Below are 13,258 nucleotides of genomic sequence, written 5' to 3'. Positions count from 1 at the left end.
ACAAAACTGACCTCATTGCACTTGCTTGCGATTAGATTTCTCAACCTGACAAACATTTGAATCTGGCTAAATGAAAAGAGTTAAATAATATTTCCTGTGCAGAGCTTTGAAAAAAAGAACTCATTTGACCTTTAAAGGATGGGTTTGACAAGTAAAGCTCCACATGAAGATAATAGATTAACCCTGAAAATGAGACAAATGGAAAATAAAGCATTCTTACCTCCCACAGATCCCAAGGCAGGGTCTAAGTGTAGATTAGAAAGGGAGAGAAGGATAGATAAATTAAGCAAATAGCAAAGATTTTACAGAAGAACCAAGGACATCTGCTGTTATTCTTCATTTGCACCCAGCTATAATACAATAAATATCAATTAGTTTGCATTTTCATGCAGAATAATTTCCCAAACTATTGTTTACAAAAGTACAACCAAATAATGTTTGTTGAGCCAAACAAGGAGAAGTGACCAGAAGACTGGTCACAGAGCTGAGGAGGGTCTAAAGTCGGCTAGGGAGGTGGAGGAATCGAGGGGGAAAATCCCACAGTCTCGGACCTAGACAAGTAAAGGCATGGTCACCAATGATAGTATAAGGGAGATACCAGAATCATAAGGTGGGGGGGGGGGGGGGGGTAGGGGTGGAGGGTTCAGAGAATAGGAAAACTATACATCAGGAAGAAATTACTGAGATATTAGGAATACTTGGGATTTAAGTTAAGGTGTTGGGAGATTGGTGGTGAATGTACATCAGTGATGGTATGAGTGATGATTGAGAGGGACTTGGTATGAGATGGAATATGGGCTGGAAAACTCCAATGTACAGAGGATGAACTGTGTGTGAGGGCCTGATCACTCTAATAGTTGAGCCTGGAGGCAGCAGCTGGACTTGAGGCAGGGACAGAGATTGTTGATAGAAATGGAAGTAGACATTCTTTACATTGGAAAGTGGGTTAGAGGCTCAGCTCAGGATTGCATTGTGCACTGAGGCTGCAAACAGTTGACTTTAATTGGAGATAAAGGGAAGGGGATGAAATTGGTCACATCGTACAGGTTTGTGATAAGGTTTGCTGTCTGCTTGAATTGTAGACTTTATTTCCCAGTAAGGCCTTGAATTTATGTAAGGATAAAAGCTACTTTTCCTTGCCCATTGTCGACATCCCGTTGAAGAATCGGCTCTGAAATTCCATGCCAAAATATTCCAAGAGTTTTGAACAACTGTTACGTCGACGATTGGTGCCATATTCATTTCACTTTCAAAATTGAAATAAGCATTATTGCAGAGGGGGCAAATTTTTACAGGTCCATTGGAGGTAGGATGGGAGATCTGGGGGCCAATAAATTGCCGGGAGCTTTCAAAGATGCAGTCAAAGATGCATTGACTGCCCAATTAAATCCCGCCATTGTGAAATTCTCTTAAAGGCTTAATGGAGGTGGATAATTTTGCTGCTGGAATAGCACAGCAGGCCAGGGAACATCTGAGGAGCAGGAGAGTCAATGTTTTGGGCATTAGCCATTCCTGATGAAGGGCTTATATCCAAAATGTTGATTCTCCCGCTCCTTGGATGCTGCCTGACCTGCTGTGCTTTTCCAGCAGCACACTTTTTGACTCTGATTCCCAGCATCTGCAGTCCTCACTTTCTCCCAGCTTAATGGAGGTGTCCTTGCAGCACAGCCAAGTGGACTGTATTTTTTAAATTATAGAGGGGCTGAGAGCAGGAAGGAGGCTGCAGTGGACCCAGCAATTTCCATGAACAGTTCCCTTTGTTCTGGGTGGCGGTGTTGACCATCTTGAGCTGCAGGCCCTCTGATCTGCTGAGTAGCTCTTGGGTGCAGGCTGCTCTCTAGGTATGCTGGCAGCAGCCACTTCATCAGCAGTCAGCCATTAAGTTGTGTCCCACCAGTCAACCATAATGCTGCCAGCCTGCTTCTCCATCCAGACAGCCCTCCACCTCACCTCCTCCATTCCCCGATCCACTGGTCGCAACCAACTCCTCCCTCAAATGCAATAAAGACAGGGTCCTGCTTGTCCTCACCTATCATCCCACCAGTCCCTGCATTCAATATATCATCCTTAAACAACTCCAAGAACACCTTCCCCTCCCCACCCCTCTATGCCTTCCACATGGACCATTCCTTTTGCCAATCCTTGGTTCACACCACTCTTCCCACTAACCCCGCCATCCATAACCCCCAGTAACCTTTCCCTGCAACCATAAAAGACGCAAAACCTGCCAGCACATCATCCCCCTCACCTCCACTCAGGGCTCCAAACAGTTTCACCTGCCTCTCCTCCAACCTAGTTTCCTATATCTGGTGCTGCCAATGTGATCTTCTTTACATTGGGGAGACCAAATGTAAACTCAGGGCCTTTCGCTGAGCATCTCAGCCGGGCCCACAGGGGCCAACCCGGCCTCCCAGTCACCGCCCATTTTACTTCTCCTTCTCATTCCCTCTCTGACATGACCAACTTTGGCCTCCTCCATTGCCACAGTGAATCAGAATGCAAATTGAAGGAACAGCATCTCATCTTCCTGGGCAGCCTACAGCCCAGCGGACTCCACATTGAGTTTTCTCCAATTCCAAATAACCTCCCTTCCCATCTCCCGACTCCCTTTCCAGCCCCTCCCCTCCTTCCATTCCTTTGATCAAACCTTCCTTCCAGCTACCAACTGGATTCATGCCTCCCATCGACCAACCAGGTGGTACCCTCAACCTGGGTTCACCTATCCCTACCTCACCACCCTGCTCTCCCTCCTCACCGCCCCCCCCCCCCCTTTATCTGCAGCTCCCGTTACAGAAGAAGAACATTACCTGAAACATTGACTTCTCCTGATGCTTTTGTCCCTAGCCCACTTCTCCAGCCAATGTTGGGTTGCCTCCCTGACCAACAAAATTTGACCCATAATTTCCAAACCTTATCCATAGAAAATAGCTGATGAATTACTGGTCTAAAGGTCCATCTAATATTCTGCTTGGATTTAACATTCAGGAAATGGATTTTCTGTTCCCTATTAACAGGACTAATTCTTTGCCTGCCCATTATCAAGACTGCTTCTAAAAATAAAATAGAGAGTGTTTGCCACCGGATCTAATAGCACACACTGACATTTAACCTACTGGCGTTTGGTAGACAGGTAAATTGCCATTCTGTCAAACAAAGGCTTGAGATGTAAACCAACAAACATATTTAACATCCAACAAGTCAATATCTACTGCTCAACACAAAGAGTTTATTCAGTGGGACTGTAATTACAATCTTTCTCACCCTCCTCAAAGTAGCAAAAGTAACCAATGTTTCTCCTGTATTAAGGCTCAAGTTAATCTTTGAAATGCAATTGTTCATTTCTTATCGGGCTCTTCGCCACAAAGTGGCCACAAAGTACCTGAGTCACATGTAAGTCCAGGCTAGGCAAGAGTAGCGGCTTCCTGTCCCTGAAAACAATTGATTTTTACAATAACATAATAGTTTTTTGGATTTTTTTTTCTATGAACAGTCCAAAAATTATCCAAAGATTTGAATTGCATCAGTTATCTTTTCATGCCTTTGTGAGATTTGAATTCATGACTACACAGTTACCATGCTGTATTCCATTGTCTGGCTGCATCGAATAGTATTCTTGTTTCCAATTAATTTTCTTCATAGAGCACCAGAGAATGTAAATAACATGCTGATTCAAAGATTGAGGGTTATTTTAACCAAAATAAAGGGTGAGGACTGAGTGAGAGGTGAATAAAATGTAAATTTCAAACCTGTTTTCAAATTATCCACTTGTGGGTTTAACAAAAATGGAATGGAAACAGAAATCAACCCACTTTCAGGAGTCAAGTGGGTTATTAAGTAGTGTAATGAGATTGGGAAACTCATATTGAAACTGTTTTAAAGGCTTAACTCTGGCAGACTGGGTTTTACAGGATTGGAAATGAACCAGTTTGAGGAAAGTGATGACAGCTTTGGGTAAAGCGATCTTACTTAGGGGCGAGGAGGAGCAGCAGTGCTACCTTCCATCTCCCTCACTGATTCCACACTGTTCCAGGCACCAATCCTGCCTCCAAATCTATCTTCAGATCCACCTCTCATTCCAAGATGAGCACAGGAGAGGGTATTCACCTTTTACCTGTTCTAACCCTCTCAAAATGCTCCATCTACAGCTGGTTCTGGAGTGCTCACTGTCCACCAGATTGACTTCAATAAGGTAGACATTCAGATTTCCTGTCCAAAAGTCCAACTGATTCTTTCTCCATCCACTTAGGGTAGCCACCCCAATCAGGTGCGTATCTTTCACTTGCTCTTCACAGTTAAGCAAGAAACTTCGTGGTACTTACTTGACCAAGCGGTGACTGACTTCTTGTAATTGGAGTGGACTGGTCTGGTTTGAAAGGATCAAAGTCTAAGTCAAGTAATGATTCGACTGGTTGAGCAACAGGTTGTTCTGGCTGTAAAATGGAGAAAAGAGAAATTTTAAAGCACATTTTGGGATTGGCTTCATGGCATTAGCCATCATTTCTCTCAGTGTAAATCCACTCATATGAATGATGAGATAGTTCCATTGATGTTTTGTCAACACATGACCCCAGAACCAATGGTTCTTGTGCTAATTGGCCCACATCAAGTATCCTCATACCAGTGATTCTGGCACCAATTTTCTCCATGCTCATGGTGACTGCATTAATTGTTCCCAAACCAATGTTTCCTACATCAATTGCCCCCAGACCAATGGTTCCTGTACCAAGGGTTCCCATATCATCTGCTCCTGAACCAATTGTCCCCACTCCAATTGTACCTGTGTCAATAGTTCCTACACTATTTGGGCGGCACGGTGGCACAGTGGTTAGCACTGCTGCCTCACAGCCCCAGAGACCCGGGTTCAATTCCCGCCTCAGGCGACTGACTGTGTAGAGTTTGCACATTCTCCCCGTGTCTGCGTGGGTTTCCTCCGGGTGCTCCGGTTTCCTCCCACAGTCCAAAGATGTGCAGGTCAGGTGAATTGGCCATGCTTAATTGCCCGTAGTGTTAGGTAAGGGGTAGATGCAGGGGTATGGGTGGGTTGCGCTTCGGCGGGGCGGTGTGGACTTGTTGGGCCGAAGGGCCTGTTTCCACACTGTAAGTAATCTAATCTAACTAATAGATCCTGGATTAACCAGTCCTGCCCCAATGGTTCCTGCAGCAATTGTTCACACACAAATAGTTCTTGCACCAATGTTTCCAGCATCTATGGTTGCTGCAATGATGGTCTCTCCAGTGCATTTCCCCTACAGGGGCAGTACTTTCATTTCTTCGACATGAATGAGCCAGAGCTAGTGTTCCAGCACCCTATAAATTCACCTTCTGATAGTGCAAAACAAAGGACTATTAGAGCTGCTGTATTCCAGCCTTCTGTGCTGTATGGCTCTATGACTCTATATGAAATCACAGGCTAAATGGAATAGAAGAAAAAGGTACAGAACTCATGACTCCACTAAAAGATTTCTACTTCATTAATACAATCCTGCCAGACAAAGAGATTAAAGGAATCACTATCTTGATATATCCAACAAGCTAAGGTGATGGCAAACACACTTAACTTTGCCTCACCCAATTGATATTGTTTCCCCAAAGGCTAATTTCACATGAAGTTATATTGGCAGGAAATAGTTAAAGATTTGTTGATCAGCAGAGTTCCATGTCTGGAGTCTTTAAATATCCAATTCTACTGTCAGGGCTCTCCAAGTCTTGTTCACTGTGACACTGCAGGTTGATAGATGTGTTCATTACCAACCCTGGCAGTACTGCAACTGAAAATTACTGAATAAAATTTATTTTACCTCGAGAAAAGAAAACTCTGAATCTTTAGTAAAATTGTTCTCACATTCATCACTTGTCTTAAAATGGTTATTAAGCATTATGGAGTACTTCAGGCAGTAATATCACTAATTCACATTTTGTTCTGTCATAATGCATTTGCATAAAATTAGATTATTATCAGTCATGTGGCAATTGAAATAATAAAATGATTCTGTAGCAGTTATCATGTACTTATTGTATGTCATTAAGGTCTATTTGGAATGTTCTGGAACACACCCTCTCAGCTAGAGAAATGCTTAGTTATAAATCTGGTAGATATTGCTCCACATGATCATGGTGCAATTTATTAGAACCATCAATGGCATTAAAAAGGTTTAACTTTTAGCTAAACTAATGAATTTACTTAACGTAGTGAATTTAAAGGATCAAATTAATTGAGGTGGGGGATGCTCCTAAAATGAAGTCTTGGGGACTATCAGGTAGGTCAGAGATAGAGCTAGTATTATTTTGAGGGATATCAAATATTGTACTGTGGAAATTGCAATGTACCTTTCTCAAGTTGGCAAGCTACACCTCCCGGAGTCACATAGTGATCAGTGCTGGTACCTCAACTATTTAGAAGTTATATCAATTGCTTGGATGAATATTTTGCATTTGTCTTGACCAAGAGAGAAGATGCTGCACAGACCATGCATGGAGAAAGAGAAGTTAATTCAATCACTAGGAGAGTTTACAAGGAAGTGGTATTGGATAGGTAACTGTATGTAAAGTTGATGAAACACTGTGACCAGATGAGATGCATCCAAGGATAGTGAGGGAAGTGAGAGTGGAAATTGAAGAAATATGGATAGTGCCCTGCAATTTTTTTAGACTTGGTGATTATGCCAGAAGATTGGAAATTTACAGAAGTTATATCCTTGTTCAAAAGTGGGTCTAAAGATAAGCCCAACAATTACAGGCCAACTTCAGTGATGGGGAACTTCTGGAAACAATAATGCCAGATCAATTAATTGCCACATGGACAAATGTAGGCTAATTAAGAAAAGCAAGTGTTGATTTCTTACTGGAAAATCCTGTTTAAAATCATGCTAACTAACTTCCTTGGGTTTTTGAAAAGGTGACAGAGAGAGTTGACCAGGGCAATGCTGTTGATGCAGTGTATGTGGACTTCCAAAAAAACATTTCACAGTATAACACAACAGATTTGTGAGTGAAATTATAGTTTGTGGAATAAAAGTACCAGTAACAGCATGGATACCCTTACTGACTAAAAATCTATGGCAGCCTTGAAAATACTTAATGACCCAGCCTCAATAGCCCTCTGTGGTAAAGAATTTCACAGATTCACAATCCTCAAAGCAGAAATTCCTCTCATCACCTTCCTAAATGTATGTCCAGTTATTCTGAGATTATGCCCTCTGGTCCTAGACTCTCCTACAAGGGGAAACAACTTTTCCACAGCTACCCGTCAAATCATCTAAGAATTTTGCATGTTTCAAAAAGGTCATTTATCATCCTTCCAACAGGTATGGGCCCAATCTACTCAACCTCTCCTCATAAGGCAGTCCCTCCATACTTGGTGGCATCCTAGTGAACTTTCTTTGACTGCCTCCAATGCCAGCATATCTTTCCTTAAAGGGCCCCAAACTGTTCACAATATTTTAGGAGTAGTCTGACTAGTGTCTTACCAAAATTTCCCCTGATAATATATTTCATTATGTTTGAAATAAAAGTCACCATTCCATTTACTTTCCATATGCCTGCTGAAACTGTATGAGATTTTTGTGATTTATCATGGAGGACTCTCAAATCCCTCTCTGCTGCTGCTTTGCGTAGTCATTCACTATTTACACCATACACTACTCCTCTACTCTTCCTGCCAAAGTGCACAATGTCACATTTCCCCACATTATACTCTATCTGCCAAGTTTTTGCCCACTTGCCTAACCTGTCTATAAATCTCTGCAGACTCTTTGTGTCATGCTTACTACTTTTCTTTACAGCTATTGCTATGCCATCTGCAAATTTGGCTGTAGATGGTTTGTGTTCCTCATCCAAGTCAACAATATACATTATAATTAGCTGTGGCCCCAGCACTGGTCCCTCTGGAACACCATTAGTTACAATTTGCCAGCCTGTATCCTTTAGGGTCCCTTGATGATCCCTCATCAAAACTTAGTCTTTTATTAGCTAGCCAATTCTGTATCCATGCTAATACACCATCTCCATGCTAATACACACATCTTATTAAGTAGGCTAATGTGTGGTACCTTGTAGAACGCCTTCTGAAAATCTAAATATATTACATCCATTGCTTCTCCTTTATCTAGTCTGCGTGTTACCTCCTCAATGAATGCCAGTAAACTTATCTGGCATGAATTGCTCTTCAAAATGCCATGCTGATGCTGTTTGGTCATGTAATGCATATCTAAATGCTCTGTTATTATATCCTTTGTAATTGACTCTAACATTGTCCCAAAAACAGATGTTATGCTAGCTGACCTGTAGTTACCTTTTTTTGTCTCCTTCCTTATTTAAATAAAGATGTAACTTTGGCAATTTTCCAATCTTCTGGGACTTTTCCAGAATCTAAGGATTCTTGGAAGAATACAATTGGTGCGACCACTATCTCTGTAGCTACTTACATTAATATCCTAAGTTACATCTTATCACATTCAGGGTGACTTCTCGGGCTTTAGCCCCATTAGTTTCCCAAGCACTTTTTTCTCTAGTGATTGCTGTTGTATTTATTTCATCTCCTCCTTTTTCTTCTGGAATATCTAATGTTTTTGGGATGCTATTCATGTCTTCCACTGTAAAGACTGATGTAAAATATTTATTTAATTCTTCTGCCATTTTCTGGTTCTCCAAAATTATTTCCTTCCCTCATTCTCCATGGTGTCCACATTCGTTTTGGCTACCCTCTTCCTTTGTTTTTGCTAAAGAATCTCTTGCTGTCCATCTTGATACTACTTGCAAATTTACCCTCAAATTGTACTTTGTATCTCTTTAATTTGTTATATGGTTATCTTGTTGGTTTTTAAAACTTTCCCAATCATCTGGCCTACCACTGATCTTTGACACGTTGCATGATATTTTTTCAATCGTTTTTCATCCTGTATCAACAATGATACCCCACCACCTTCTCCGTCCTGCCTGTCCTTTTGAGAAGTCACATTCCCCTGATGAAGGACTTATATCTGAAACATTGACTATCCTGCTCTTTGGATGCTGCCTGACCTGCTGTGCTTTCCCAGTGCCATACTATTTGACTCTAGCCCGAGTACTTCATTCCCAGTTTTGATCTCCTTGTAGCTATATCTCTATAATTGCTATAAGACCATGCCCATTCACCTGCAATTGTACAGTTAATTCCTTTATTATTGATTAAGGCGACCCAAGCTGATCCCATTGAAAATTCATCCTGAAAATTGTTTTGATATCTAACATGAAAATGAACATATCTGACGTTGCAACACTTCCTCAGTATTGCATTAAAATGTCTGACAAGATTATGGGTTTGACTTTCATCAATGAGTCAGAAGATATCTTGGCTTTGTGAACTCAACTTTTAAAAATGGCTGCCTATTTTGGATGGATTTTCATTCCAGACATGGAAGTGGGTTACATTGAAAGTCAGGAGTGGAGAGCTCCAGATTGAAAGCAGAGGATGCTGAGTTTGAAGACAGGCAAAAGGTTTGTCTTGGCATAATGACATTATATTGAAGTTTCAAAAACACTCTGCCACTCACCGCCATACCCCATCCATGCTATCTCATGCCCTGCCATCACCCTTATAACCCTTAATACCCATAATGCTAACCTATGACCCTCTCACAACACCCATAAACCTTTACAGCCTCTGTGGCAATTTAATGTCAACTGATGCCAAAACATGCCTCTCACCTAGTGACCTTACACCTCCATGCCATCCCATGGTTTGACCTCAGGATTCATCAGGGATGAGATAAAATAAAGTACTATTAAGTAAAGCTCATATTAAATAAATTTATTAAAAAATTAATAAGCGTGTATTGCAGTTTTCATTTCAGTGAAAAATACTCTCTTATAAACAAATTTACTACCCTTATATTCATTCAACTATGTACAGCCTTATAAAATAAACATTTAATTCAAATGCACAATCCCATATGACCATAAGCACTGGTATTCATTTGTGGTCAAACTGCAGAGTCTATAACTATTTAGAGGCTGTCAATCAAATTGTTAAATAGTGCCCTCCTCACTGTAATAGTAGATAGTTGCTGAAATCAGAGTCTAGATTAGAGTGATGCTGGAAAAGCACAGCAGGTCAGGCAGCATCCGAGGAGCAGGAAAATCGACATTTTGGGCAAAAGCCCTGCATCAGGAGTATCGATTTTCCTGCTCCTCGGATGCTGCCTGACCTGCTGTGCTTTTCCAGCATCACTCTAATCTAGAATCTGGTTTCCAGTATCTGCAGTCCTTGTTTTTACCTAGTTGCTGAAATCATTCAACTATAATTCAGTGACGGAAACCTGCAGGCTTACACCCACAGACAAATTGAGCATTTTTATTATAACATTCCAGGCATATTTTTCAAAGTTTTAAAGAACATGGATTTTAAATGTCTTGAAAATTTAACAATTCCCTTTGACAACTTCCCATTTATAGGTCCTCTTGACAGGATCCCTTAACTGATTGCCTTGACAACTTTGACAGCCCTCTTGACAGGTCCTCTTGATGCCCTTGACAGTTCCTTTTGATAATTTGGATAATTGATTTTGTCAGAGCTATCAATAATTCCAATGAATGTGATTGTTAATGAGTTACCCTTCCAAAAGGTATATTAGCTTCCCTGCTTAACTTTCCCCAGTGGTCTTCTGGGACCCCACATTTAAAGGGGTGCTTTACCTCTCCAAAGTTTGGGCATCCAAAGACATAGAGAAGTTCAGTCCTTGTAAAATCTACTCTCCTAGGCTACCAAACGCATACAGGATTATATGTAGTTTAAATGATTTAAAAGGGCAGTTGCCTCAATGAACTGTGCATGTGCAAATCCTACCCCATGAGAATAGGAATAGTTGTGTTCAAGAGCGGATGTGATATCTGGGCTTGATCACCATTTTTGCCATGACTGAGAGTTTTCCACACCTGTGTTTCAACATCAAATGTGTTGGATCCCTCAACATCAGACTTCAGACTGGAAAGTTAATATAGTCAGCCAATGGCCGAACATGCTTGCTAACAGCCTTTGCCTTAAAAGTTTGTTGTTTGGAATAGACTTCACGGAAAGGCAGAGCAGACAAAAACTTAAGAGTCAGTCAAGGTCAAGGGGGACCAGGCTATTTTATCAGAATTTGGGGTGGCATGGTGGCTCAGTGTTGTCTCACAGCGCTAGGGACCCGGGTTCAATTCCCACCTCGGGCAACTGCCTGTGTGGAGTTTGCACATTCTCCCTGTGTCTGCATGGGTTTACTCCAGGTGTTCCGGTTTCCTCCCACAGTCCAAAGATGTGTAAGCCAGGTGAATTGGCCATGCTAAGGTGCCCAAAGTATTAGCTGCATTAGTCAGAGGGAAATGGGTCTGGGTGGGTTATTCTTCAGAGGGTCAGTGTGGACTTGTTGGGCCGAAGGGCCTGTTTCCACACTGTGGAGAATCTAATATAGTCTAATTGCCTACTTCATTTATCATCTTGTACAAAGCCTTCTTCAGTCCCTCAATCCAATGTCAACATTTGATTGACAGAGAGCTACAAATTAGTAATTCGGTTGGTACTGAATTTGATCTGTTTCATTCTCTTGGAACAAAATTGAAGATTACTATGAGCAACAAATGCCTTCGAGCAATTTTCATTTCTGGATTAATTGTTGAGCTGATGTAAGCGAGCAAGGCTTCAGATTACAACAGAAGGTTATCTGTTAGTACAAATTGTTTCTCAGAAAAAACATCATTAAAACAATGAAGCACAAGAGCATGGGATACATTTTTCAAAGGTCAGTGTTCACATAAAACATTAAGCGTAGAGCATGGGTTCCAGAATTAATCTGGTAGGGATGTTCTCCAATATCACACTCATGGAAGGCAGCATTCCCCACCAGCAAATTAGTGGATATACTGCAACCAAATCTTCAACTGTGCTTTCAGCCAGAACATCTCCCTGCTGTGGTGAGATGCTAGAAATTTCTTCCCCTATCTCCCACTTTCACTGATACCATACTCACATTAGAAATTTGTAGACTGCCATTCTGCATTTCTATCTCACTTTCCTTAGCAATTCATCATTTACTGGTGCAAAGAGCCCAATGATGCCTCATCCAAGTGAACCTGGTTACACTTATGGTTCCAGATGCAGTGTTGACAGGCCATTTAATGATGGAGGCATAACATTTAGTCTGACCCTCACTGGATGCTCACATGCACATTACCATGAGCTTTTAGGGAGGTAACGAGGAATGGAACTCCTGGGTAATTTTACTCTTCTTAAACAGGGCACTTGAGCTATTTGTGTAGAGATAAGACATTCTAACAGAATGTGCCAGGATGATGATTATAGTGATATAATTATAACGTCTTCAAGAAGTTTTGAGATGTGCACTTGCAATGCCAAGGCATATAAGACTATGGGCCAAGTGCTGGAAAATGGAATTAGAATAGTTTGGTGGTTGGTTTTGATCAGCATGGACATGATGGCCCTGAAGTCCTTTTTCTGTACTGTAGGTCACTCTGACTCTACTTCAGTGTGATACACCAAACTGGGGTAGTGCACTGTAAATTGAGTCCTACTATTCCCACAATTGTACCAAATAGTATTTTTTTAAAGGGTATACACAATCTCCCAATTTATCTGATTTACAGACTACAGTTGATAGAAAGCATGGATCAGGTTTCTGTCCTAAACAAGAATGATTATTTATTACAAGTAATTAGTCCATAGCTACAGATAAACTGGTATAAACCATTTGTATATTACTTCAATTAAAACTCTAATTCCCTTTTAACTTACAACACACACACAAATTGTGAATAGAGGTAGAAAAGCTGGAAAAGTCAGTTTAGTGGTCTTTGCTTCGCATTTCTGATGTTGAGCTGATTGTTCTTCACCTTGCTAGATAATTTGATATTCAGCTGTCTTTCTCTGGATAATTCCAGATGTAAGAAGTACATAACAGCTGATTCACTTGGAAAATGTCTCTGATTAATCAATTCAAAAGTCATAGCTTACAGCAAATTATGCAGGAGAGGTAATCGGTTTTTCTTCAAGTTTGAACTGAGTTTTTGACTACAGAGAACAGGCAGTCTTTGGGCTCGAAGGAGAGCTGTGCACTTCTTTTTTCCTCTCTCTTTCACTGTAACTTGTTTCCAGCTCCAAGCTGCTCAGCCACCCCAGAACCAATTCCACAAATGTTGGCAAGCAAAATGTCCCCATCAATATTCATGGTCTACCGACCAATCAAATTCTTGTCGCTAACTGGAGCTGCATCAGTACACACCCATGGCT

At 41.2% G+C, this 13,258-nt stretch overlaps 1 protein-coding gene across 5 annotated transcripts in view; it reads right to left on the bottom strand.

Moving 5' to 3' along the window:
* The window catches only part of amph (amphiphysin), a 222,572-nt gene that overhangs the window by 39,517 nt on the left and 169,797 nt on the right, over positions 1-13,258 (bottom strand). For all 5 annotated transcript variants that reach the window (XM_072571182.1, XM_072571180.1, XM_072571181.1 and 2 more), the window contains 2 exons: positions 4,320-4,430; positions 221-244 (listed from right to left, as the gene is read on the bottom strand). In XM_072571182.1, coding sequence (XP_072427283.1) covers positions 221-244; positions 4,320-4,430 — 135 coding nt within the window. The remainder of the gene's footprint in view (positions 1-220; positions 245-4,319; positions 4,431-13,258) is intronic.

Source organism: Chiloscyllium punctatum, chromosome 5, assembly GCF_047496795.1.
Source record: "Chiloscyllium punctatum isolate Juve2018m chromosome 5, sChiPun1.3, whole genome shotgun sequence".
Lineage (NCBI taxonomy): Eukaryota > Metazoa > Chordata > Chondrichthyes > Orectolobiformes > Hemiscylliidae > Chiloscyllium > Chiloscyllium punctatum.
The sequence above is the reverse complement of the archived record's forward strand: the minus strand, read 5'-3'. Positions and strand labels throughout refer to the sequence as shown.